At 62.5% G+C, this 26,543-nt stretch overlaps 1 protein-coding gene across 5 annotated transcripts in view; it reads left to right on the forward strand.

Annotated features, from left to right (window-relative positions):
• Positions 1–1,822: 1,822 nt before the first annotated feature.
• LGR6 (leucine rich repeat containing G protein-coupled receptor 6) overlaps positions 1,823–26,543 on the forward strand; it is an 88,757-nt gene continuing 64,036 nt past the window's right edge. For all 5 annotated transcript variants that reach the window (XM_032466910.1, XM_032466911.1, XM_032466912.1 and 2 more), the window contains exons 1-3: positions 1,823–2,151; positions 23,760–23,831; positions 25,998–26,069. In XM_032466910.1, the coding sequence (XP_032322801.1) occupies positions 1,943–2,151; positions 23,760–23,831; positions 25,998–26,069 (353 nt within the window). In that variant the 5' untranslated portion in view covers positions 1,823–1,942. The remainder of the gene's footprint in view (positions 2,152–23,759; positions 23,832–25,997; positions 26,070–26,543) is intronic.

The following is a 26,543-nucleotide window of genomic DNA, read 5'->3' on the forward strand; positions in this document are numbered from 1 at the left end:
GCCCTCTTCCTCCTGCCCACCCACCTTCCACCTGCTGCAGCCCCGCAGGGGCAGGTGCTGGGGCTCTGCTGCTCCTTGGGTCAGAGGTGCCAGGCTCTCTCTGCCCCCCTCCTCTCCCCTCCCCCACAGGAGCTGGGGGAGTAGCAGCAAGGGAGTTTGGGGGAGGGAAAAACCAGGAGGAGAAACAGAAAGGAGGGTTAGGGTTAGGGTTAGGGTGAGCCTGTCCCAAGCTGCAGGCCTGCAGTGTGTTTGGTGGTGACGCGATCTCCGGTGGCCTCACCAGGGCCCGTCTGTCCCCTGATCGGACTGCGTGGCCCTGGACAGCTGGTGCCCAATGCTGGTCCCCAGTTGTTCCTGGTGGAGGGCCCAGGGAGGGGGACGCAGAGCCTGGACAAAGCAGAGCGGGAGGCCCTGAGAGGACAAGGGGTCAGAGGTCAGGGAGGGCCCTTCTCAGGCCTGGTGTGGAAGCGGACCGGAGGCTGGGCTTCCTGCTCAGTCAGGAGCCTCCCCAGGATGAGGGCCCCTCCTCCTCAGACCCCACGTTTGTCAGGAGCCCAGGGTTGGCCCACAGTGACCCTCCAGCAGGCAAGGCCCCCAACCCCCCCACTGCTGAGGGGACTACTGGGAGCTGCAATCTAGCAGGGGCCAGAGCGAGGCGTGGGGGGCAGGCAGCCCACCTGTGGTCTCCCTGGGCCTCCATGCTCGACCACCCAGGCCTCCCTGGAGGCTTGTCTCCATCAGAGCCACACCCATCCAAGACCCAGGGCCAGGGTCCATGGGCTTCCTGGCCCAGCTGGTCAGCCCCTGGGGCCTGGGAGGTGAGAGAAGACAATGGGAGGGGTGTATGGGGGCCCTGGGGCTTGGAAGTCCAGGGTGGAGGGAGTGTTGGCTGTCCCGAGGCCTCCAGGCTGCTGATGTCCACCTGGGATGGACCTGGGGAGGTGGCAGGAGTGGGGAACACGGTGGCTCTGGCTCTACACTGGGCTTGGCTCAGCGCTAGAGACCAGAGAAAAAAAAGGCGCCGGGAAGGAGGCACAGCCACCAAGACTAGTCTCAGGAGAGATGGGGCTGGCCCCTGCTCCAGCCACCATCCTTGCCCCTCAGGCCTCGGGGCTGGCCTGTCTGGCCAGGGGCTGGTTGAGCTGCGGCTGCAGGACTGGCCTCCAGGTGGCGCCCACCGCCGACTCTCAGCCTGACTACACCGCCAGGTGGGCGGGTTCCCCAGCTGTTGCCTGGCTCCGCGGGTTGCAGGGTCAAGTGCTCCCTGGCTCACACCTGACCGGGGCCGCATGCAAGGACGCTCTGTGGTAGACATCGCACCCTTCTGCAGTGGCGGGCGAGAAGGCCCCCCTCACCCAGCCTGCAAGAGGCCCCTCAGAGCTCACCCTCCAGGACAACCACTTGTCCCCCCACCCCTCCCCACGGGGGGCCGAGGGGGACCCCAAATTCCCACCAGCGGTGACCTTGAACAAAGCACTTCCCTCCTGGGTCCCAGTTTCCTCCCGTAGGAAAGGCGGCTGCGGGGCTGGGAGCTGTGGAAAGTCTTCAGGGCTGCCGCAGGGCTCCTGAGTCCCCTGTGACCCCGAGGCAGTCCCTGCAGGCACGGGGTCCTGACCCACAGCCCGGGCTTCGGGGGACGTTTCCAAACCGCGGCAGGTCCCTCCCCAGGTTCTTTGCTTTTTTTCTTTCCTGGATGAAGCCCCCGCCAGCTGGAAGAAAGGAGGGAAGGGAGCCGACGGGCGAGAAAGTTGCCTTGGCTCCTCCTCCGCCGTGTCTCCCTCCCTCGCCAAGCCCAACCCGTGAAACCAGGAGCGAAGATCGCTCGGCGATGCCTGCGCCAGCCTGACTGCGCCGCGCACGCCGCCGCCCAGCAGAGCCCGTGTCCCCGCCGCCAGGTGCCGCCGCCCGTCGCCCGGCCCGCCGCTCCCGGGCCGCCGCCGAGATGCCCAGCCCCGCCGGGCTCCGCGCGCTGTGGCTCTGCGCCGCGCTGTGCGCCTGCCCGTGCGCCCGCGGCGCGCCTCAGCCCGGCCCGCGGCCCGCCTGCCCGGCCCCCTGCCGCTGCCAGCGGGGCGGCATCACGCTGTCGGCCGACTGCTCGGAGCGCGGGCTCTCGGCTGTGCCGCGCGACCTGGACCCCCTGACGGCTTACCTGTGAGTACCGCGCCTTTCTCCCTCCGCCGCCCGCCGCGGGCCCTCGGGCCTGGGGCGGGGAGGAAAGCCTGAGACAGAGGATCGACCAGGAGTGCGCCTGAGCGTGCCTGGCTTGGTTTCCCAGTTGGCCCCATCTCGGGGTTCGCCCCGGGAGCCCAGGCTTGGTGAGAGGTGGCCTCTGTACCTGGGCTGGAGGGGCGCAGGCCTGCCCCCTTCTCCTCTTGCTGGTTTCTTCTCCCGCGGAGCAGTGCCCTGGACATAGCTGGCAACGCTGGATGACTTGGTGGTGGTGAAGGGAGGGGGCCCAGTGGGGTGGAAAGGTTGTTTGCCCAGAAGAGCAGAGCTGTCACACCAAGGCTGAGTGGCCTTGGTGGGAGGTCCCAGAAGCCGGGAGAGGGTCTTTCCCCACTCTGGTCTCCTCCAAGAGGGCCCCTGCCTGCAGCACCTCTCTTCACTGAGGCCTCCTGGCTCCCCAGGGTCCTCTCTGAAGTCACATCCCACGAGGCCATGTTGGAGACACTGATTTGTGGGCAGGCTGTGTTTAGAGTCTGAGCTGGGGTGAGACAGCTCAGGAAGGGGACCCTGCTGGGGAGGCTGTCCTGAGGGTGGCTCAGAGGGGCTCCGCCTCAGGGCCTGAGGCGTGGGCTCTGACCACTCACCACCTGGTCAGGAGGAGTGGGTGAGGGCAGTTCCAGACCACCTGCCCCGGCTCTAAGGAGAGGAAACCCTTCCTGGCTCAGCCCTGCCCAGGCCCCATCACCTTCACTCAGACGAGGAGACTAAGTGGGAAAGTCTGGGGCCCTCTGTCCGAGGGATGGGGTCCTGGTGCTGTATCACTTTGGGTTGCAGGACTTGGGGGCTCTGAGAAAGCAGGCGGGAGCCGGGCTAGTTTTCAGAGTCAGGCAAGTACTTGTTGAATTAAATGGGACCAGGGCATTCAGTGCTGGCAGGGAGGCTCCCCTCCCCATCTCTCTGTCCCTGTGGGATGTCCCCCTCCACTCCCAGAGACACGGGCTGGGGGCCAGGGAAGAGGAGATAGTGAAGAGATTCCAGGAGAGCAAACCGCATCCTTCCCCCTCCCAGGGTGAAGGCCCTGGGGCCGTGAGGGGCCCCGCCTCTGGCAAGGGAGGGTGGCCCTGGCCCTGCACCTGCTCCACACAGGGTGGATCCCTGAGCCGATTACCATGTGGGTGGTATAGGACATTGCTTCCTTACAGATTCTGTGGCTAAAAAGGGTTTGGAAGTGACTTCTGTGGGGCTTTTCCCTGGGGGAGCAGAAGAAAGGTTCCTTTTCCAGGCTGAGGGGCAGGGAGACAGGGCCTTCCTGAGGCTGATTGGTCCAACCTCCTCCCCGAGACACACCTTTTCTGTGGAAGGACTTGGGGAAGGAGAAGACAGTGCCGCCGTTACAATTCCAGCGTCCCACCATCCATGACAACGGGAAGTTTCCCCCACTGTCCTGTCACAGTTCCCCTGGAGCTGGCAAGTCAGCATTTGGGATTTTCTGAGCCAATCCCATGTCTCCATGGGGGCTGAGAAAGCTCCTCTCTCCCAAGACTCAGACTGTGCTTCCCAGAGTTGGGGGGTGGGGAAGGCAGGGTCCCACACAGAGTGGGACTTAGCAGCAGACTCTGGAATCGTGGAGGGAGGGCAGGAGGCAGGGGTCTTGTCTGGATGGTGACTGAAGGGTCTCTGCTGGGGGCAGGGGGCTTCTTCCTTGGCCTTTCTGGAGAGCTGCCCAGGCACCCACACTCAGGGTGGGTAGGTGTGAGGGTCTCCCCTCCCTCCTCAGCAAAGGGAGTGCAGGTCTAGCTGCAGCCCAGGCGGCCCAACACTTGCTGAGGACAGCACACACTTGCACCTGAGGCCCTGACCAGCAGGGCCTCTCTGTCTGGGCCGCCCAGACCCCAGGGCTTTCCTAGTTCTGCCCCTACTGCACCACCAAAGTCCCCTAAGCCTTCATCTGTGCGTGGGGAGAAGTGGTGGCAGGGATTCAGTGGGGCGATGTGTTGGATCAAGTACCCAGCACTATGCCTGCCATGTGACAGGTGGCCATCGCTGTCCTGCCTCCCGTGGGTGTCTGGTGGAGGCGGTTGGAAGCTGAACCTTAACACGAGGGAGTTGAGCCTGGGGTGAGTGGAGGACCCAGGGAGCCGCTGGTGGTGGGAGGAGAGGAGGGGTGTGTTGGGCTCGCCAGTGCTTGGCTGGCCTGGGGCTCTGGGGTCCAGCTGGCTGGCGGATACTGGGGGTGGGGTGAACATGCAGGTCTCCCTGACACAGGGTGGGGAAGTGAAGGTGAGACGGAAGCACTCGATGTTCAGGGAGCGGCCGGTCAGAGGGGGTACTTGGGGACCTTTGGAAGCAGCCGCAGACTGAACCATAGGAAGCACCAAGGACCTGCGGGCTCCAGGTGACTCTGCAGGTCTCCCAGCGCACTTCACATCGCTGCCCCTCCCTTCTACCCACTCCCCTTCTCTGTGCACACAGCTCTGCCTTGTCCATCTGGGCTCCAGGGAAGGCCAGAAAGCCTTCTCTGTACCACTGCCATCTCTGCTTTACCCCCAAGGGCAAGATGATGACAGCCTTGGGTGCTGCTGCCCTGCTGATAAGGTGGAAAGGCCAGGCTTCAAACGCTCAGCCCTGCAAGTTCTCTCGTTGTTACTACCTCTGACCTGTGGTCTCAGTGAGGCTCACGGGGCTCACGGGGCTCACGGGGGTTTGGACATCCTCCTGGGAACTGACCTGGGGGTGCTGCAGCCCCTGCTCTTGGGTGTTCCGGCCTGACAGCGTGAGAAGGTGGGGTTCCCCTTCTCTGTCCTGACCCACGTCCACCCAGTGAGGAGATCGGCACGTACAGATGTTGGCGACACTGAGTTGTCCTGGCTTGGAGAATCTCTGGTACCTTGAGTCCCTCCTTTTACCCCCAGAGTTGAGCTGTGCTGGGCAGTGACTGGCAGGGGAAAAGCTGCCTTGGCGGCTGCTATGAAAGACCTGGGCACATGCACTTGACCTTTCCCCTCAGCACCCATTTCCATCCCCTCTGCACTGGCACTGAGGGAGGGGCCCCACCCCAGGCAACACCCACCCGCCCGCCAGCTTCCTGCCCCCTTGGGACTTCAGTCCTCTTAAGACTGCCTGTGACAACCACTGGACTTGACGAAAGGTCACATGGGAGTGTGCGTGGATTCTGAGTGGTTCACATCCTCCTCACCCCTGCTTGAGGGGTGATGAGACGGAGGCAGGGAGCTGGGGGGAGTGGGGGGCCCAGGCACAGGCACTGGCCATAGTGGAGCAGGGCTGGCGTCATCGTGAGCCGGTGATCTGGGCCAGTTTCCTCATCTGTAAATGGGGCTCATACCTACCTCGTAGGCAGGGCTGTTGTCTGGATTCACTGAGGTAGAGTCTGTAAAGGGTTTGGAACAGTGCCTGGCCCTCGGGAAGAGCTCAGTGTTTGCCGGTGTTGTTACTGGGGTGGTCAGGCCGAGAACTGTCAGCCGTGGAAGTCTTTCGGGAGGACGGAGTGCTGGAGCCAGCGCTGGGAGGAGAGGAGCTGTTCTGTGAAAGGTGTGGAATAGGCGGGTGCATGTGCGTGCCCGCGTGTGTCGGGGGGAGGCCTGCGCGTGCCCGCGTGTGTCGGGGGGAGGCCTGTGCGTGCCTGCGTGTGTTGGGGGGCTCTCTGGGAATCTGGAGTAGCAGTTTTCTCCTGGCTGGTGCACACATAGAGGTTCATGGGGGTGGCGGGGCAACGGGTGGGAGACCCCAGCCTGCTCCCCAACACAGCAGCGGGGCCCTGCAGGGCCTGTCGTCTGAAGCAGCAGAGACACCTGCAGCTGGTGGAGAAGAGCTGAGCTGGGGGGTGGGGGCTATGTCTGGGGGTTCCACGTGCCTCTTCTAGATTTTGACCTTGGAGGCCAGGCTTCTGTTTCCTTTCCTAATAGATTCTAAGAGCCTGTGCTGTTGCCCCGCCCACTTCCCACAGACTTGGGGACTGTGAGTTCTAACCCTTCAGTTGCTGTGGATGCCAGTGTCACAGGTTTTACCGAGAAACCGTGGGAGAGGCAGGAGAAATCAACTCTGAGCCTCCTGTCCCAGTGCAGCAGGGGAGCCCCCAGGGAGAGCTGCTGAGGGTGGGACGAAGGTTGATCTCAGGTCCCAGGGCAGGGAAGCGCAGGGTGGGTGGGGCGGGGGAACCACCCCAGAAGCTGGGTGCCAGCAGAGCCTGGGGGGTCCGGGCCCATCAAAGGCAGAGGGGGGCGGGGATCACTGGAGGAGGGTGAGCCTGTGGGGAACCAACACCCCAGTTCAAAGGAAAGGCAGGAAGCAGCCGCAGGCAAAAGAAAAAGGAAACCTCTGGCCTCCAGCAGCAGCAGGCAGGGCGCGGCCGGGTGGGGCGGCTGGCAGAGAGGAAGAAAGCCTGGCCTGGAGCAGAGCTGGCCCCGCCCGCCCGGCCAGCCCCGCCTTCCCATCCTGGTCCCCCTCTATCCTGTGGGCTCTCAACCCTGATGGCCCCCGTGCCCACTGGTGGGGAGGCAGGCCCTGGGGAGCCCGGCCCAGCCCCTGGGTCCAGGTCGGCGCCTCAGTTTACAGGCTGTGCGTCTTTGTCCAGAGTTTTGGCTTCTTCCTGGTGAGAACTCCCCCATGGGGGTGTGGGGATGTGCAAGGGCACAAAGGAAGCCAAGGGGGCCTTTGTCTAGTATCTGCCTTAAAACCTCCGTGGTTGTTTTCTCAACCCTCAACTGCAAAGGATCTGCTGAGGCCTGGGGAGGGGGTAACAGAGCTGCTGTGATGGGGGACTTCAGGCGCCAGAGTCTAGACCCCATCAGGCGGCCATCCCGCCTGCCTCCCTCCTCACTGGTCAGGCCCCCTCCCTTCCCCTCAGGAAATGCCTTCCCCGGAGCCCTCCTGGTGGGGACGCCTGGCCCATGGAGGACTCTTCCCAGAGGGACAGTCTAGGTTTCCAGGTGACTGCTGTGTGGAGAGTCCAGCTTCTCCCTAGAAATGGAGTTCTGTGGAATGAGACTTCCCTGGGGCAGTGCACGGAGAGGCAGGTATGGATGCACCATTGACATACCCGCTCCCTTTCCACCCTCGGACTCGCCCTAAGGGTCTCAAGGATCAGAGGGGCTGAGTGCCCTTAGGCTAGTAACCCACCTGCTGGGCGCAGGGCCAAGGACAGGGTGTCCTGCTGGGGCTCTGGACACCTTGGGAAGGTCCAAGGGACAGGGGTCAGGGAGAAATTTCCAACCCTCCTCCCCTATGTTGGAAAAGACGTTCTTCTAGACAAACTGAAACGGACTCCCTGAGTTGGGCTGTCAGAACTGGGGGAGCCCCTCTGTGCTAAGCAGTCCTCTGGTGAAAAGGGGGGTGGTCCCCAATTTCTAACAACAAGTTAGGTCTCTTTTCTCCCTCAGACATGGGAGAACAGGTCTCAGGAGGAAAGAAACACCAGGAGGCCAAATGCACGCTGTGGACAGAGGGTTATTCTGGAAGCGGCAGCAGGCCAGGGTGGGGAGGAGGGCCCCAGGCTGGCACCATGCCCCGCGCCGTGCCAGAGCGCGCCCCAGGGGCTGGCTGTGGGCAGGTGGGGGCCGGGCCTAGCTGCCCGGTGACAGGGCACCTCCAGAGCCAGCATTTCCACTGGGTTCCCTGCCCTGCTGCTGCCTGCTGTCTCCTCCAGAGCCAGCAAGGAGGGCCTGTACCTTGAGTTCCCCCGGCCCTGGGAGGGGAGCGGGCCAAGGGTCCCCTCTGGCAAACCCTGAGACGGGGAGTCGGAGGCTGGGGCCAGGGACGTGGCTCATGCCGTTCTCTGCCTCCTCCCTCTGCTCCAGCACACGGTGGAGGCGCCTTCCTGGTTCAAATGTCCATTCTCTGGACTTCCAGGAGAACACTAGGCCTTTGGGAAGGCCAGTTCCTGGAGCCCAGCTCGCCTGGCCCCCTGGGGGCCCTGCAGACACAGCTGGGGCCCCCGCCGTACTGTCGGCATTCACTGCCCTTTCTTAAGCACCTCGATCTCTTCTCGTGTGGGGGAGGCACAGGTGAGGAGTCTGCTTCTCCACCCTAAGGACTGAGAAGCTCGCTGAGGCCGCCAGCCAGCCCGTGCAGTGCTGAGTTCAGCCTGGCCATCTTCCTTCTGACCGTGGTGCGCCTGCCTCGCAGAGGGCAGGCCTGGGGGTCTGGGTTCTGAGGGCTGGGCAGACTCTGGGCAAGTTAAACCCCCAGGCCTAGCAGCCCCGCTGAGCTGGCGGCCAGGTTCCTATCTTTCTCGGAAAGAGTCAGTGTGGTTCCCCACCCACTTCCACCTGCCAGCCATGGCCTCTGGGAGCCCCTGCGAGGTGTGGTGAGGGTGTAGGGGAGACAGGCTGGCCCTCCTCCAGGGTGGATCTGAGGCGTCTCCAGGGGACTAGCCGAGAGGTCGGAGCCTCAGAGGAGCCAGAGTACTGGGCCTGTCAGTGAAGGCCCTGGTGGACCAGGGGGGGCAGATGGGGCCGGTGGGCTAGGCCCTTGGGGAGAGGGAGGGCTGGCCCAGGAAAGATGGTTGGATGCCCTGGGTTTCTCTCCACGGCCTTCTCTGTCCCTCTCCAAGGCTGGGTGTTCCAGAGCAGAACTTTATGCCTTTTTCTCCTCAAAGCACATTTTAAAAGAAATAAAAACAAAAACAAACTCTATTCATGGTGTTGGGCAGCTGGGGTAGATCATCCAGCACCCCCAGGAAGCATTCGGCCAGGCGAGGGGACCATGCGCGCACCCGGGAGCCCCGCTGTGGCGGGAAAGCTGGTCTGCTCCTGGCCAGGAAGGGTCGAGTCTCTCCCTGCACTGCCTGCTGCTGGACCTGGCTGTTCCTCCCCTCAGCCTCCACCGTTTCTTTGGCTCCAAGTGTAAGCATGGTGCCCGGCCCCGGGCCTCTGGCTGGAGCACTCGGCCGCCCCGGGGACTGGGGCGGGCACTTGGGAGAGGGCCGGAGGCAGGCCCGCAGCAGCCCTGGCGCCCCCGCCACTCTGCTGTCTGGGCTTTGCTGGCAGCAAGACCAGGAGGGTGGGCTCTGCAGTGAGTCTTCCCCCCTCCCCTCCCCCTTGGCCTTTGGAGGTGCTGGAGGAGGCAGCGTCCCCGAGGGTGTCCAGATAGCGCAGTGGGAGGGGAGTGTCAGGAATTTGGACGTGGTGCTAGGCTCAGAGCCAGGTCAAATGGGCTCTGGAGGGGACGGGGGCCGCATTGTCCTTGTCTGCACCTTGCCCAGTACACTGCTTTCCTAGGGGCCTCTGAGGACCAAGGATGGCATGGTTTATTCCAGTGCCCGGAGTGATCTGCTAGTCAGAATTGTCCCCCGACCTGAGTTGCCCTCGGCTCCTGGAAACAGGCCAGAGGCAGCCACCACTGAGGGGCTCCGGACACCTCCTGTAGGAGGGGTCCTCCCCAATGACCCATCCTCAGGGCAGTGGGCTCAGTGGGCAGGGGCCTCCTGTGGTTAAGCCCCTGTTGCTGTGAGTGCCCTGTGGATTTTGATAACACCGTCACCCCCTCTGTGCTGCAGCCCCCGTCCCCTGTCCCTTTTGTCAAGGGTCAGTGGCAGGGCCGCTGACCCCTGGCCATTGTGGGAGCAGACCTCCCCACCTCACGGCTGCAGACTGGGCGCCCTGCCCACCAGGACTCGGAGCCAAAGGCTTCGTCTGCCACCGCCCTCCTGGGGCTGGCCGCTGCTCCCCCTTCCACATAAGGGTGAGGGAGTTTGGGGGGCTGGGGGGACATGAGGCCAGCACGCACCTCAGGTGGCACATGGTGGGGGTGAGGCTGCACCTGGCAGGCCCACAGCAGCAGCAGGAGGGCACAGAGGGGCAGAGTTCATGCCTGACCAATGCCCCCGTGCAGACCCTGGGGAGGTGGCTGTGAGCAGGGAATGCCCTGGATCAGGTCCCGGAGGCCCCAGGGGGACACTCGCCGCAAGGCAGGCGATGGTGGCCCCGGAGAAAGCTGTGCAGAAAGGCCCTGCTTGGCAGGGGGGCTGAGATGGGGGTGTGTGTGTCCCTCCCTGGGAGGTGCCAGGTAGCACTGCCGCCTGCCACTGTGCAGGGGGCACTCATCTGTTCTTCTGTCTGTCCACCTGCCTCCTCCACTCAGGCTCCTGATGGCAGGACCATGTCTCTCGTGTGGGGTGGGGGGCTCTCAGGGTTGGGCCAGGCCTCCCCTTCAGACGGAGGGGGGGTCTGTGCTGCTGGGGCCCTTCTTCTCAGGACCACATCGCCCCTCCCTTCACACAGACACACAGTCACACAGACAGACAGACAGGCAGACACAGACAGACACACAGGCACACAGATACAGACACAGACTCACACAGACACGCAGCCAGACACGCAGTCCCGGTCTCCACCTGCAGGGGCGCCCTGCGCAGGTGGCGAGCTGTACCAGCAGCACCTGCCCTCACTGCCCTCCCGCAGCTGAGATCCGGGGCACCAGGGCTGGGGGCGGGAGGTGGGGTGGACCCAGCGTTGGCCTGTGAGCGTGGAGGCAGGAAGGGCCGAAGGCAAATCCCCGCCTTTGCAGTACATGGTGACGAGGCAGCTGGAGGACCTCTGCTGGGGACAGAAGTGAGGAATGGGGCAGCCCGGCCCCCACCCTCACTCACCTTGGCGCAGACTCAGGGCTCGTCCCTCTGACACGCCTGCCGGGACCCCAGCCCTCCTGACACCTGGCGCGGTACCGGCCTCAGCGCTGGTGAGCTGGGGACCCGGGCCCGTCCTGGCCGGGGTCCGCGGTGGCTGTGCCCCACGGTGGCTGTGCCCTGTGCTCGTAGAAGGGCCCCAGCTTGGATTGCTCCTCTGCTGTTGCCGTCCCCAAATTCTTAATTTTTAACCAAGGGGCCTCATGTTTTCATTTTGCACTGGGCTTTACAAGCCACATAGCCGGCCTGCCCTCAGCCTCTGGGCCTCGTGTTTCTAGTTTGCAGAGCGTGGGTCCTTGGGCTGCCTCCCTTTCCAGGTGGCTGTGGATTCGATGGATCCCTTCTCTGTGCTTTGTGCCCTGGGTCCCTGCCTGCTAGACCCTTTTCTTCTGTTCCCACAGTCGTGATGCCTGCGGGCAAGGCAGGAACGGTGGGTGGAATGGAGCACCCCCCAGCCAGGCATGCTGCCGGGGAGAGGCAGCCTCTGTCCAGTGCACCTGAGTGCCCGGAGCCAGGAGGGGCGGCCTCACCGGGCAGGGCTCCTCGGCCTGAGCGTGGCTCATGCAGAGGCAAGGATCTAGGGCTGCGCTGGGCTGGGGGGTCCCCACACTTCTGCAAATCAGTCAGTCATCAGACTCTGGTGGGCGAGGACTCCGCATGAATGGGGGCGGGGGCCCCTCAGCGTCCTGGTTGTGGGCTCCTTCCAGGTTCGGGGCATAGCAGCAGGGTTACAGGCTGAGCTTAGGGCCACCCCGCCTGGGTTCAGAGCTTGCTCTGCCTTCTGTCAATCCCTGGGGAGGATTGCTCTTTTAGTGCCTTAATTTCCTGACCTGTGAAGTGGGGTTGTGCTGAGGGTTAAATGGTTAAAGCACGACGCGCTTGTAGGGGGCCTGAGACACAGTTCCAGCTCAGTGTGGTTTTATAGTTTATTGTGTGTACTTAGCAGCGGCCAGATGTGCCAGGCCCTCGTATTACATTAACAACTCTCTATGTAACAAATGAGCAGGACACAAAGACTGAGTAACTCACTGCGGGAGCCCCCCAGCCCCTCCCCAGGAGCCCCACCCCGCCAACGTACCCCTGCTGCCTGCCCCCCTCCCCTCCCGACTCTCCCCCGTCCCGCTGCGTTTCTCTCCGGCTGTACCGTGAGGGCTGCACGATCTGGAAGAGTGGGGGTTTCGGCAGGCCCCCTCCTCCAGTTTTGTCTGCACCTTTGAGCCCTTCTCTGTTCAGTGGACTTGGAATCAGGCCACCCTGGCTAGAATTCTGTCTTTGTCACCAACTTGCTGAGAGCCTTCTGGGCCTGCTTCCAACTGGGTTGATAGTTCTGGTCCCCAGATATTCTAGAGAAATGGTCGTATAAATGAAGGTGCAGAGGGCAGGGAGGGGAGAGGGGTGTGAGAGGCTGTGGTGAGGGTGGGGCCAGGTCCCTGAGAGTCTCAGTCTTGCCCAGTGATTCTCAAGATCCCAGGGCCAGGACGAGGCACCACTGTCCCCAGCACCTCCAGGGCTGTGTGCCCAGCCAGAACAAGGCTCTCCCTTAACCACGTGCAGCCAGCGGAAAGAGGCACGCCCACCACCCCACCAATCGGCACCAGGCCACCCCTAGCCTCATTGCAGGCGCCCCTCCTGCCTGCCCCGCCTCCCCCTGCCAGGAAGCGCTAGCCTCATGTCCAGACTGGCACGGGGTGCAAAGGCACCATCGGAGGGTGGGGCTCAGGCTCAGGAAATTCCTGGCCCCCAGGACCCTGGCGTGCCCAGTGCAGACAGGCAGCCCTAGAGCCCGTGGGGGCAGTGGGGAGAGTGTAGCAAGAGGGGAATTTCTGAGAAGCTCAGCTTGGAAGCTTGGCCTGAGGGCCTCCTGAAGTCTCCCTGCAGCCCTGCGCCTGCCTGGGCTGCCACCCCAGGGTAGCACCTGACCGTCAGGAATGTGACCCCTGGGAAGTTCTTTCTGGTGTCCCTCCACTCTCCTGCTGTAACATCCCAGTCTCCTTGCGGTTCTGGGCAGAGGAGAGGGGCAGCTACTGCCAGGTTTGTTAACCCCGTGAGCACTGGCCAGTGGGCTGAGGCCCCTTGGAGGCTGGAGATGCAGGTGCGGGGCGGTCCCCAGGGTCCTGCGGGCCACCTGCTGCCGAGGAGGCTGAGGGCCTGGGCTGGCCCCTCGCGGGACTCACACGTCGCTGCGCCTGCCCTCTGCCCACTGTCCCCTGCTGCCGGACGTCTCTGAGTTAGCCTGGTCAAAACTTAGCAAAAAGTGATGGAAAACGCACTCCTGAGGGGCTCTAAGGAGACTTAGTCTCGGGTCCCTTGGAAGTCCCGGAGCCCCTTGCTCAGCGCGCGGTCCCGGACAAGCAGTATCCGCCCTGTCTGTGACCCTGTTTGGGTGCAGAAGCTCCGACCCCACCCCAGACCTACTGGGTCCACGTCTGCATTTTAAAGTATGCCAAGCCCCTCCCTAAAGCTTATCCTTGGAATAAATCAGACCGTCAGCTGGCCAGCCACTGCCTGGCGCCCACCTCGCCCCCAGTGACGTTTACCTAATTTGTACTTAGCTGTTGGCCCGTGGACATCACCATGATTTACTGCAGGGATGTGGTTGGGAAATGGGTTCGGGCAGGAAGCCTGCAGCTCTGGGGAGCGGTCTTGGAGGATGTCGGGGAAGCATCAGCTTGACTTAGGGTACGAGGTGCTGATTGAGATGTCCGTCTCCCCGAGGAACTGCCCTCAGCCCTCAGCCCTCAGCCCTGCAAGAGGGCTCCCCTCTGCATACCGGCTCCGCCCAGGACTCCCTCCCTGGCTTCTACCTCCTGTCCACCCTTCTGTCTCCCCTCTGGGCTGGGAGCCCCAGGAAAGCAGGGCTGGCGTCTCAGTGCTGCCCAAGCCCCTTGTACATGGGTGCTCAGAACTATCGCCAGGATGAGTGAAGAAAGGAAGGAAAAGATGGCGAGGTGTCAGCAGCAGCTGTGCTCACCTGCGAGAGATCCTGGTGGGCAGTGCTGGCCTGGCTCCGCTGCGGGCTGCGTTGTGGCGTCCGACCCAGATGGCTGCGGTGAGGGCGGAGCCGATGGGGGAGCCTCGTAAGCTGCCAGTCGGCCAGCCCGGGGCTGGGCTTGAGTTTCATGAGAGTGAAACATCTATAAATCTGTCCCCTTAGAAGCTTTTGCCTTTCCTATTCATTCTCTTTACTATTTTTTTTAAAGAAAACTTTCGAAAATTTCCATCCGGTTTCAAACAAGCTAAGACAAACAAAGATATGCCAGGCTTGGGAGGAGAGGGGGCTCCAGGGACCCGAGGCTGCTGGTCCTTGAGTCTGCTCTGCGTGTCCGGGTCTGAAGGTCCCAGACGAGTCAGACCCGCCATCTGTGTTGGGGGCTCACCGCCCTGTACGTGCTGGGGTGGAGACAGGCACAGCCGGGTGGGGGGCTACGGGGGAAGAGACAGCCATGGTCAGTGTCCTGCCTCGGAACCCTGGGACCCACGGCTGGGACCTCTGGGGACAAGCTGAAAACAGCAAAGCCCTTGGCCCTGCAGCTGGTCCCAGCAAGCGTTTATTGAGCGCCTACTGGGTGCCAGGGCCTGCGAGGGAGACGCGGGTGAGGTTGGTGGCATGACACATGGAAATACACGTCCAACTTCAGGCCCCCAAGGTAAAGGCTGGGACATGTCCCCAGGATGTCGTGGGACTCCAGGTGGAGACCTTAGGTGGCAACAGGTTCACGAAAGAATTTCAGAGTGAGTCCCTCTCTCTCTCATTTTTTAAACTAACTTTTTATTTAAGTGCACTGCACATCACACAGGAGACTACTACCTGTGGCAAGCGTGTGGCCAGATAAAGCTTCACAGCCTGGTGGGGGTGGGAGAGCTCAGCGGGAGAGCGCCTGCTTAGCAGGCATGAGGTCTGGGTTCAACCCCCCCGTGCCTCCCTTAAATAATTCTTAGACAAACAAACCGAATCACCTCCCCCCACAAAAAAAGGAAAAAGAAAGAAAGGAAAATGAATTTAAAAAACCCTCACAGTGGAGTACCCTTGTGTAACCAGCACCGGACACAGAACATCAGCAGCGTCCCCACCACTCCCCGCCCCCGCCTGGGCCCGGGTCCCCGCCACTCCCCGCCCCCGCCTGGTCCCGTGCTGTGCGTGGATGTGGACCGAGCACTGTTTGGCCTCTGGCTCCCTCACTCCACACTGGGTTTGTCGGTCCATGCTGCCCGGAGCACACAGGTGGACCCTCCAGTTTGGGGTCTCATGGACAGGGCCACCATGAAGGGCTTTCTGCTGGCCTGGTGTCCCGGAGTGGAAGTGCTGGGTCCCAGCCGACCCGAGAGGACTCTCTGGGGAGAACTCTCGGGTTCCCCAGTGAGGTGTGGGAGGTTGGGGTCTGCGGTGGCAGGTGGAATCCCAGCAAGAGAGGGAGGTGAGCATGGGAAGAGGGCAGGGTGCCCGCAGCCTTCTGACCCTCACTGTACACTTCCGGTGCCTCCTGTCACAGAGCTCCACAGACAGCGTTTAAAACAGCAGAGGTGGATTCTCTCCCGTCTGGAGGCCGGAAGCCCAGAGTCCGGGTGTCAGCGGGGCCCCGCTCCCTGGAGCTCTGGGAATCCATGCCGCCTCTCCTAACTCCTGCTGCTGCCAGCTCCCAGGGCTTGTGTCCGCGTCACTGCCTGTCTCCACGTCACCCCCTCCTCTGTGCATGTCTCTTCCAAGGGCGCTTGTCATCGGGTTCAGGGCTACCCACGCAGTCTGAGAGGCTCTCTCCATTTCAAGATCTTTCACTTCATTACGCCTGCAAAGACCCTTCCCAAGCAAGTTCTCACTCAGAAGCCCACCACGGAGCCCACTGCACCACCCCTCCCTGCTATCCTCAGCACCCCTGCTCAAGCCCCCCACTCCCCGCAAAGCCCTCACTCAAGTCAGGCCACTTTCTCAGGGCTGACCCTGCCTCTCTTGGCCTTCCTCCAGGAAGCCCTCCCAGACTGTGTCCTGGTCCTCGGGCACTTGGGACTCCTCCAGCACTAACATTCCAGGCCCTGTCCAGCTGTGCCTGTGGCTCTGAATGCCTCCTCAGACTGTTGCTTCCTGAGGGTGGGTGTGCTGCCTCCCCTCCCTTTTCCCGTGTGCACTCGGGCACAGGAACCTCAGCAAGGCTCTGCACACGTGGGCTCTAGGAACAGGGAACTTAGCTGAAGGCACCTGCCCAACAGTGTCTGGCCAGGGCATCTGCCCAGTGGTGGCCCAGTGGCCAGCCCTCCCTCCGTGCCCTGTCCCCCCAGACCCCACCACTCAGAGGGACCTGACCAAGTCCCTGTCCCAGGACCTCTGGGGCTTCCAGGAGGAACAGCACAGGGAGGAGGGAGGAGCCTGGGCGGGGAGGGCACCCAGCCCTTTGCCTTTCCTTGGAGGAGGCCAGGGAGACAGGAATGTCTTTGGCAGGGGGACCCTGGCCAGAGATCAGAGGATCAAAGATGAGAGACCAGGGCTTAGGCAGGTGGCAGTCCTTTGGAGGCCGCAGAGAAGCAGCAGCTGGTGCCTTCTAAGGCTGACCCAGAACACCCTCCCTCCGCTGCCCCACCCCTTTCTGTTGCAACCTTGCAGAGCTGCTTCCCCAGGCGAAAGGCTCTGGGGTGAGCCCAGGTGAGGGAGGGATGCCACACACCACTGGGCATAGCTAACCGCCCCCGCCCCCCAATTCCTCAAACAGCTGGGAGGCAGTTGGGCGAGAGACAGACCCAAGCAGACTGGCCCCAGCGCCCACAGAGAACTCCCCCAGCCAACGGGAAAGGCTCCGTCTGTCCTCAGCCCAGCCCAGCTGCAGCACGAGGGGGCCAGGCAGGCGTCAGGAAGGACGTCGCTGGGAAGGGGTGCTAGATTGAGGTCTTGGGTCTAGTCTTTTTGTACGTCCCCGAACCCAAACAGGCAGGGCCTGGGGAGGGGGGCAGGTTGTTGGATCTCCTGCCCCGGGGAGGGACGAAGGTGGTGGGACGGGTGGACAGGTGAGGGTCAACACAGAGCACGGCAGGAACCACCCCTGGGACCAGGCAGTGGGGCCTCAGGGGCCGGATGATGCTGGGAAGAAGGACAGGTGAGGCTCTGTGGGTGGGCAGGACCTCCTGGGTGGAGAGGGCAGGGCCTGGCTCACCCAGGTGAACTTGGAGGAAGGGGGCCGGGCTCTGGAAAGTTCCACTGGTCCTCGAAGCCCAGGGAGCGAGCGGGACCCTGAGGCCAAGGCTGAGGCCAGGAGGGGTGGGGACCCTCCCTCCCTCCCTCGCCCTCCCCCCACCCTTGCCCTCCCTCTCCCTCCCTCTCCCTCCCTCCCCTCTAATTCCCTCTGTTGTTCCCAGATCTGCCCACCCCCACTTCCCACCTCTCCACCTTTCATTCCTGGGTTCCGTGTGCAGCTGGGCTCAGCAGAGCCAAGCGCATGGGTTTGGCTCGGCCACTTGTTTAACTGTGTGACTAGATGCAAAGTAGCTTGATATTTCCGAGTCTCCCTTTCTTCATTTAAAAGGGAACAAAGAATGCTTCCCTCCTGGCCTGATGAAGGAGACAGAGATGCAGAAGGCCTTCACGTGGGGGAGGGGCGGGAGAGGCAGGTCTGGGACGGGACCCTCCTTCTGAGGAGTCTGCGTCTGCGACGGGTCTGTCCCAGCAAAGGCGGCTCCTCCCAGATGCTCCGAACCTCCAGCTTCTGCTCTTCCCACTAGATTCAAGTTGAGAAGCCAGAAAACCATCTGGCTAGGTGGGCACGGTCCAGCTGGATGATGAGGTGCTGGGATGGGAAGGGGACCGGGGATGAGGGGTCTGGATGTGAGAGGAAGGCTTCCAGCTGGGACGTGGGGTGGGGGCCTCTGAACAGAGAGCCTCCTCCTGTTTCCCTCCAGACACACCCTGCCTCTTTATCTGGTGGGATAAAGGCCCAGGACCAGAGCTTCAGCTAAACAGACAGGGCTGGGGCTGTGTGGTCTGCTCTGCACACAAAGCGCACTCCCCTCCCACCCCAGGGCTACCCAGGTCCTCCCACCCATGACTTCTGGCCCAGCCTCACCTGGTCCATCTCCTGGGAGCCTGGGGGGACCACAGTCCCTCCCTCGGGACCTCTGATCTAATGGGACGTCACAGCCCTCCCCTCTAAGGGCTCCGGGTCCAGGCGGAGGACAGAATTCCGCCCACACACATCCACACGCATGGAGTTGAGATCAGAGCAGGGGCTGGAAGCCATGCTGGTGAGTCAAGGACACTGAGCTTGGCAGGTGGAGAGGCGAGTCCTCCAGGGGTCTGTTCTGGACCCTCCGGCTCCTGGTCAGTCCTGGCCAGGGCTACCTGTGGGACACGCCCCACCCTTCCGTGCTGCAGAGAAAAGGGCCCCCGACGCTGATGCCTGTGTGACAGGGACAGCGCCTGTCTGTGTGGGTGGGGAGACCAGCCCCAGAAGGCAAGGACAGGCTGCAGGGGTGGGCGGGGTGGGCAGCCTGGCTGGTGAGTGAGCCCACAGAAGTCAGAGATTAGCCCGAGGGCCTGTGACTTGTCACTGTCCGCTCTCGTCGCTATCTCACCTGCGGGCTCTTTGAGGGCAGGGATCCTGCATTGTTGGACTTGGCAGCGTCATCACCTTGCACAGGGCCTGGTGTACGGTAGGTGCTTAATAAATGCTGGTTGAACAACACATGGCTGGGTGGTTATGTGAGCGCTCAAGGTTGGAGGCTTCCTGCAGGAGGAGGCACTTCAGCTGGGCCGTGGTGCGCGGCAGCACTGGGGCAGTGCTGGCTGTCTACTGTGCGCCAGGCCCCAGAAAGCGCGAGGAAACCACGGCGGAGAGAGGTCAAGTCACTTGCCCAAAGTCACACAGCCAGCAATTACAGATCTGGGAGTGGGACACAGGCCGGGCTGACTGCAGGGGCTGTCCTGGGGCCACCCACAGACGCCAGGGACACACCCTCTGTCCACACTGTCCAGTTTGCGGCCACTGAGCCTGGAAGCGAGACCCGTGTAGCTGAGGAGCCCAACTTTTGATCTGACTTGACTTTGATGAGTGGAAATTAAACAGTCACACGAGGCAGTGGCCAGGTGCCAACTCGGAGAGGTGGGGTGCCGCTCCCGGCCTCTTCCACCCTTGGCCTCCTTTCTCTGCCGTCAGTTTGAGGAGCCCCACAAGCCGCGACGAAATATCGTGATCCTGTGAGCGACACTGCCTGGCTCCGGGGTGTGAACCCAGGGCTAGAAAGCCCCTCTCACCTGACTTTCAGGCTTTTAGGAGCGGCTCCTTCTCTTGCCTTCGTCCCTCCCGCCCCACCTGAACTGACTGAGTCACCCAAGGACTGCTCTCTCCCCAGTTTCGTCTGACCTGCGCGAGCCTCATCTTGGCCAAATAATCATGGAGACCCCTCAGTGACCCGGAGTGCAGGTGCCAGCCCCGCCCCCCGCATCTCTCTTACCATCCCCCATACCTCCTCCTTCACGCCCTCCTGCCACCCCTGTGGCCCCTCCCACTCCAAATCCCTCGTTTCTGCCCCAGGAAGCCATCCCTGTCGACCCCGTCTTCTGAGTCCAGACACAGAGTTTAGAACCAGACAGGAGGGTGGCTGCAGGAGCAGTCTGTAGACCGCAGAGCAGAGCACGAGTGTGGGGCATCGTGGCTACCTCCCCACAGCACCGTGGGCTCGAGGCCCAGAGCCAGCCCCAGGCTGTCCCGACCCCCACTCCCGGCACCCTGAGCCCACAGCTGTCTGGCAGGAAAGACCCTAGTGATCTGTGGGGCTCAAAGGGGCCGTGACCCCAAATTCCATGGTCTTTCTGTCCTGTCACCTGCCTCTTGTTGACAGAGGAGGTCCGTGAGCGTCTTGTGAGCGGCAGCCGGCCTGGGGCCCCCGTTGGACTCTTTCTGGGCGGGCCTGGCCTGCTCCCTGCCTACCCCCACGCTGTCCCCCAACACAGCAGGAGGCGGGCCCAGCCCGGCTTGGCCTGTGCAGGTTGTTAAACCGCAGGCCCTGACCAGAGGACAAGGCCTAGGAGAAGCCGGCTCACTGTGGAAGCTGGAGGGACCTCAGGGCAGGGCTCCGCGTCCACCCTCTCAAGGCCGTTGGGTCAAGAGAAGAGTGAGCGTTTAACAACGGCTCCCATCAGTTGTGCGCCACCTTGGAACTAAGCACCGTGGAGGAGCCCCAAAGCAGCGGGGGGAGTTCAAATCAGATTCAAACCTGGTGTCCTGGTGAGGGCTGTCCGCAGAAGCCGGGCGAGCTGTGATCATTCACCTGTGGTCAGTGCACCCCGAGGTGCCACGCGGCCCCAAGGACTGGAGGGTGCAGAGGAGACTGAGACCAAGCCCTCGCACGTGGGGGAGCCCACGTCACGAGGGTCACTCCGTGCAAGTCTCCATAGTTCGTCATGATTCACTTAGATGAGGACGGTGCTGACCAGGAGGCAAGTTGGGTGAGGGGGGCCTGTAGGTGTTTTACTAACTCGTATGATTCATTGACTCGCGCAGTCCTCGCTCCAACCCTTGTGAGGCAAGGACCATCATCCCTGTTTCACAGAGGGGAAGACAGAGGCTGGGAGATGTCACGTGGCCTGGCCAGCCTCATGCTGCTGCCCAGCACTGGGCCGGGGGCTAAGGCAGGGCGGCTCCGGGCACGTGGTGGGCGTGAGCATCGTGCTGACGCCCCTGCGGGAGCGCGAACACAGCCGTGTAAGTCCCCAGGGCGCTGCCCAGTGCTGCCAGGGTGGGAGGGCTGGGAAGGCCTCCCAGAGGAGGTGACCTGGGGGCAGAGCCACACCGGGGGACGGGGCTTCCTTCCCAGTCGCCCTGGCCACCCTTTACTTGGCTGCAGGGGTGGGGCTGCTTCCTGGCCTCTTCTCCCGCCAGTGGGAGAAGACAAACAGAACAAACCCCCAGGGCCCCTGAGTGTCAGCCAGGGGAGGGGAGGGCTCCCGCTACCCCCACCCCGGCCAGCTTCAGGTCTTGTGCGCCCTCTGCCTCCAGCTCCCCGGCGTCTTCCCTCTTCTCAAACTGTTCCTTGTCTCAATGGTGACGCCCCTCACCCTGCTTCCTTGGGGGTCTGGTTGCCCCGCCTGCAGCCCCGCTCAGTGACCCTGTCCAGTCCCCCCACAGCTGTATCCAGCCGAGCACACAGAGCCCCTGATGCCCTTCAGGATGGGCTGCAACCCACCCTTGCGGGTCAGTTGGGAGGAGCAGTTTGAGGTGCCCAGTGCAAAAGGAAACATGGTGCCTCTTGTTCAGAAAGTGTTAAGACCTAAACCAGGCCAGGCCCTTGTGTGTGGGGGGCTCTGAGTCCTGCACAGGCCTGGTGAGCGGTTGCGTGTGCACGTGTTTGTGCCTGTGCATGTGTGGTGCCCACAGGGAGACAGTGGCAGAGCAGAGCTTGAGTTCAGGTATCCATGTCCAGTTCAGCCACCAGTCAGGCCCCAAAACACCACCTCTGAGCCAACTGTGCCCTGTCCTGGGGAGATAGACCAGAGGGGAGGCCCAAGGCCCAGAGACGGAGCTGGGTCGCCCAAGGTCACAAAGGAGCCAGAGGAGGGGGTGAGATTTGGGTGAGCTTCTCCCAGAGTCTCTGTCTTTATAACACGTGGGTGCTTTGAGAACGTTGTGAGTTTTAAGAGCACAGCACTCTACACACATATGGACGAACACACACGTGTGCCCTCACATGACACGTGTGCCCAGCACCCCACGAGACAAGCGTGTCCAAGAGCTCGCGTGTCTTGTCAGTACGTACAAGCTCACACAGCTGGACGCCGGGCCCCTGACTGCCCTGGTTCAGGCGGCCAAGAGTCTGAGCCAGGCTCCCTCGTTTGCCCGGAGAACATCCTAGCTCAGAATCACCAACTTCCCAGGACCCCTGTGGTCAGCCTCCCGGGCGCTGCATCCCCCCTGAGGCTGCCCGGTGCCCCCCCACCCCAGGGTCCTCTGCTGCACCCAGGCCTGCAGCTCAGCGGGAGGACCTCAGCTCAGGGCTCTCACTGGACCTCCTCTCCTGCTCCAAGTGTTCCCCTGCCCCCCTTTCCTTGGCACCAGCCCCGCCCCTTTCCTTCTGTGGAGGCCTGGGTTTAGAGGGGGCTCCCCACCCCTCCCCTGGGCACCGCAGCTGGCCCGGTGGGTGCTGTCTTGGGCAGGATGTGGGGGCGGGCTGGGGCAGGCCCCCTCCTCCCTGGGGAGAACAATGAGGCCCCTCATCGGTGGTGGGGCTGGGGATGCTGGAGCCACATCAGAGCCTCTGCGCTGCGGCCCCTGGGGGAACGGCTGAGTGATGAGGCCTGAGTCACACGCCCTGTGTGCTCCTTGAACTCCTGCGCCCGCGCCTGTGGAGACACGTCCAGAAATGCACGGGCGATTGTTGGGAGGTAATCGCTCCTGTGGCACCTCGCACCTTCCCGCCTGGCTGGCAATGAGCCAGGCCCGGACTCAGCAGAGGCGGCGGCCTGGGCTTCTGCGGGCCTCCCCATCCTCCCTGCCTCCATCCAGCGCCCTGTGTCCTCCATGGCCACCAGCACACCTGCCACACCTCACGCAGCCTTCCTCCTGGAAGGGCAGGCCCAGGGCCTCTGTCTTCGCCGGAAGCGGGGAGGGAGTGTGGGCAGGAACCGGCGGGCTCCCAGCTCTTCCCGCTCGCTCAGACGTCTTCCACCTTAGAGGACGTGGTGCCCCGAGGACAAGCATATGGGGGATAAAACACTGGAGACTAAGCAGGCTTTGTATAGGTTGGAGCTGGGCTCCCTACCTCCTCCAGCACACTCGCCAGCAAGTGTGTTTCTTGAGGAACGTGGAGACGTTGAGGTCTGACATCTCAAGTGCATCCCTGGCGGGAGGGGCTGCCAGAGGGCCGGGGGTGGGGCCCAGCAGTAGGTGTCTGTTCTGGGCCCACTCTGTGCCCTGGGGCAGGGCTGGCGAGGGCTTCGAAACAGGATGGATCCCAAATGTGTGGGACACACGTGCATCTGCTCGCCCTCCTGAGGACAGGGCAGGACCACAGACCAGGGCACCGCTCTTCTCCCACCCCAGCCTGCAGGCTGGTCTGCAGGCACCGGCTCACTGCCTCCTCATGAGGACTCTGGGAGTTTGGGGTGTTCATCCACTTTTAGGGATGAGGAAACTGAAGGTCACAGTGATTGAGAGCTCGAGGTCTGAAGGGTAAATGGAGGAGACAGTTGACCTCAGTGCTCAGTGCCCACTCCTCTTTGTTTTCTTGAGTGTAAATGGAGTAAATGGTGGACTCTACCTTGGGGCTGTTGTGGGAATTCAATGGGATTATTTGGATAAAGGTTAGCCAGGGCCTGGCAGAGGGGCCTCCAGGAAACGCCAGCTCTTACTCTTGGGACCCTGTGTGTGCAGGGGGTCTTCAGGGGCAGTGGCACTGAAACGCCCACAGGGTCCCTCAGAGGACGTGGGCGGGCTGGAGTGGTCTAAGGTGGGAGCCCATGGAGGGAGCATGTCTTTATCCTGCCACTCGGGAATCCGGCGTCCTCTGTGACGTGCCCAGGGGCCAGACTCTGGTTGGAGAAGGGTCCTGGGGGCAGCAGGGAGACAACGGGAGACAGACTGTGGAGGCCTCAGAGGGTGGTGACATCCACTGGCTCTGGGATGGAGTAAAAGGGTGACCCCAGGGCCTGTCCTGGATTGACCACACATGCGGGCCGGTGTCTGGTACTTTCCCCCGGGAGGAAGCACACAGACGTCTTGTGTGCTAAGTGGCCCCTCCTGCTCTAAAGGCCTGTGAATTTTTCTCTAGCCCAACCCGGGCCGGGGTAGGGGGCAGTCAGCTTCCCCATGCCCCCATCAGAATCAGTCCACTGAGGGAGGAGGGAGGGCCCTGGCCCAAGGACCCAGGAGGGTGCTGCCCGGCTCTGCGTGCGGATGGCACGGGGCCCCGCAGTGTCCGCAGGCGGGGCTGGGGCGGGTCAGGCAGCCCACAGCCCACCCGCTCTGTCTCCTCCCTGCAGAGACCTCAGCATGAACAACCTCACGGAGCTGCAGCCCGGCCTCTTCCACCACCTGCGCTTCCTGGAGGAACTGTGAGTAGAGCCTCCCCCGGGGCTGGAAGTGCTGTGACCTCTGACTCCTAGGCCCTGGCTCCCCAGGAGGGGCAGACTCAGCAGGAAGGGCCTTGGGAAGCTGTCCTGGGGAGCAGGGCCTGGTCCACCTGGCCCAGGTGTGGGACCGAGGGTGGCCGTGGGGGCTGCATGGTGCAGGAGCTCGAAAACCCAGCTTCCGCTCCTCCCCCGACCACCCCTCTGCAGCCTTCCTCCTTTCAGTCTGTTCTGCTCCTCTCCAGGGGTTGTCCCCGACCTGCTCCCCAAGCCCGGGGGTGTTTCCCTGAAGTGTCCCTCGGTCCTGTTCCCACTGCCGCCAACTGGACATCCCCTAACCTGTGTCCCTGGACGTCCCCTCACCTGTGGGGCCGCACCAGCCTCTAACAGGCAGATCGCCCACCTCCTTTCTGATGCACTCTGCCCATCTTCAGAGTGCATCTTCCCAGGCCAGGTGCCTCCTCTGGCTCCCTGTGGCCCAAAGGACCCACTTCTAAGACGCTCTGTCATGGGCCCAAGCCCACCTGGCCAGCTTTGCTCCAATGAGGCTGGTCCTGTTCACATCCCTGCTTCCCTCCTGCATTTGAGTATGTTCCCCTCCAGCCCGCAGGCCCACCAGCTTGTTCTCCACTCGATCAGGGCCAATGCGAGGCCCACTTCCTCCACAAAGTCCTCCCTGGTTAATCCTCCGCACGGCAGTCACCCTGCAGGATGGCCTCATGCCCTAGTGGTGCCCATAAGCAAGTCAGCTTCTCAGCCAGAGTGCCCGCCCGCCTGCTCTGGGCAGCCAGGCCATGTTGCTCCCAACCACTCTCATCCTTGCCAATTCCTGGCCCCCCTAGCCTGCTGGCTCTTTTGGGCACCACCCTGGATCCCTAGGGCTCTACCGGGCTTTGCTTAAACTCTCAAACCGTGGGCTTCTGGCCCCAAACACACTCCATGCTCCACCTCCACCCCAACCCCCTCCTCTCTAGCAGGTCTCCCCATCCTGGCCCAAGACAGTGCCCTCTAAGAGTGCACATAGCCTGCCCGTCACCCCATGGCCATGGCTGAGCTTTTTTCCAGACCAAGTACTCAGCCTCCACTCCCCTTCCCGTGTGAAAGGGGAGCTCAAGGTGCTTCAGGGGAAACAAAACAAAGCCCCCTGCCCCCTGCCGGCTGCAGCCAGGAGCAGGATGGGTGGGCACTTGGCACAGGCCCCGGCTCCGGCTCTCAGGTCAGGTAGGGGCAGGGTGGGTGGGCTAGGGAAGCCTTCCTGCGGAGGAAATTGAAGCCAGGACTCAAAGCAAGGGACAGAGCGAGGGGCAGCAAGGGGTTCTCAAGGTGGAGGGGCCCAGCTTGGGTGGGAGAGGAAAGCAGGAAGAGGCGGGGGAGCTGGGCGGGTGACCCACGGGCACACCTGCGACCCGGAAGCTGGTCCTCCATCCCCCACTCCCGGAGAGGGGGTGGGGCCATTTTAGAGGCAAAATGCCCACATGCAGAACCCAAGCTTGGAGACCCCACATATGATGCCTTTCCATGTGTTTTTTTAAAATAATAAATGTCAAATAAAGAGACTCTTAGTAGAGATACATTTTTAAAAAAATAGCTTCTAAGCTGCGTCAGCACAATTTCTACATCTGCAAGCGTCTTGGTAAGAATGGACGTGTGTAATAATGTGGTCTGGAGGTCTGGCAGGGCCTTCCAGCCCGTCCCGGTGCTCTGCTCAGCCAGGCTTTAGCGCACCTAGCACATTCCACGGCGCTCGCTCCTGTCACAGCTGGTGGCCACCCCACGACAAACGTGGAAATGCCTCATTGGACCAACGCCCCATATCCTGCCCTCCTGGGTTGGTGGGCCTGGCTGTGAAGTTTGGGGCGTGGGGAGACGTAGGCATGTCCGTCTGTCTGGTGAGCCGATGCAGCGCAGCTCGGGGGTGAGGGCGGCCGTGGGTGAGCAGGCCAGCACTGAAGCGGATGTGGGCCTGGAGGTTGATCACAGCTGGCGAGGACGCCACGCCCTGTGAGCCTAGTGGGGAGTGAGCTGGCCTCTCCGAGCCTCGGTTTCCTTGTCTGAAAGTTGGGCACTCTAGGAACACTCCGAGACGCTGGCCAAGGGAGGTCACCCACCTTGGCTCCCTGCCGACACACTGCCCTTTCCTCTGATTTGCAGGCGTCTCTCTGGGAACCACCTCTCACACATCCCAGGACAAGCGTTCGCCGGTCTCTACAGCCTGAAAACCCTGTAAGTCCAAGGACACCCGTTTTACCTGGAGACGGGGCCTTGAGAACTCTGGGCAAAGTGAGGTTTCGTGCCCAGTGTCTCGGTTTGCCACTGGCTTCTTGCTTCCTTGTCTTCACTTTTCGTTTTGATTGTTTCCATTTCTCTGCTCTCGCCTTGTCTGTAACAAACTTCATGGTTTGTAAACAAACATTTAATTGCACCCGATGCTCGTGCCACAGCGCAGGGACGCGAACCTGCTTCTTCCATGACGTGAAGCGGGCCCGTCAGCACAGGACTTCACGGGGCTGGGCGCAGGGACAGACCCTTGTGCTCCCCCAGACCTCCCAGGCCGGAGGGCTGAGACTGTTTCTGGAGATGAGTTGGCAGGTCCTCTCTGGGCCCTTCGCCTTGGCCCCAGGCTTGGTCTCTGGCTTCCACACTGAGTCTCATTCTCCTGTAAACTTTCTCCTCTCCATCCCAGGTCCGCTCACCTTT

This window comes from Camelus ferus, chromosome 23 (assembly GCF_009834535.1).
Source record: "Camelus ferus isolate YT-003-E chromosome 23, BCGSAC_Cfer_1.0, whole genome shotgun sequence".
Classification (NCBI taxonomy): domain Eukaryota; kingdom Metazoa; phylum Chordata; class Mammalia; order Artiodactyla; family Camelidae; genus Camelus; species Camelus ferus.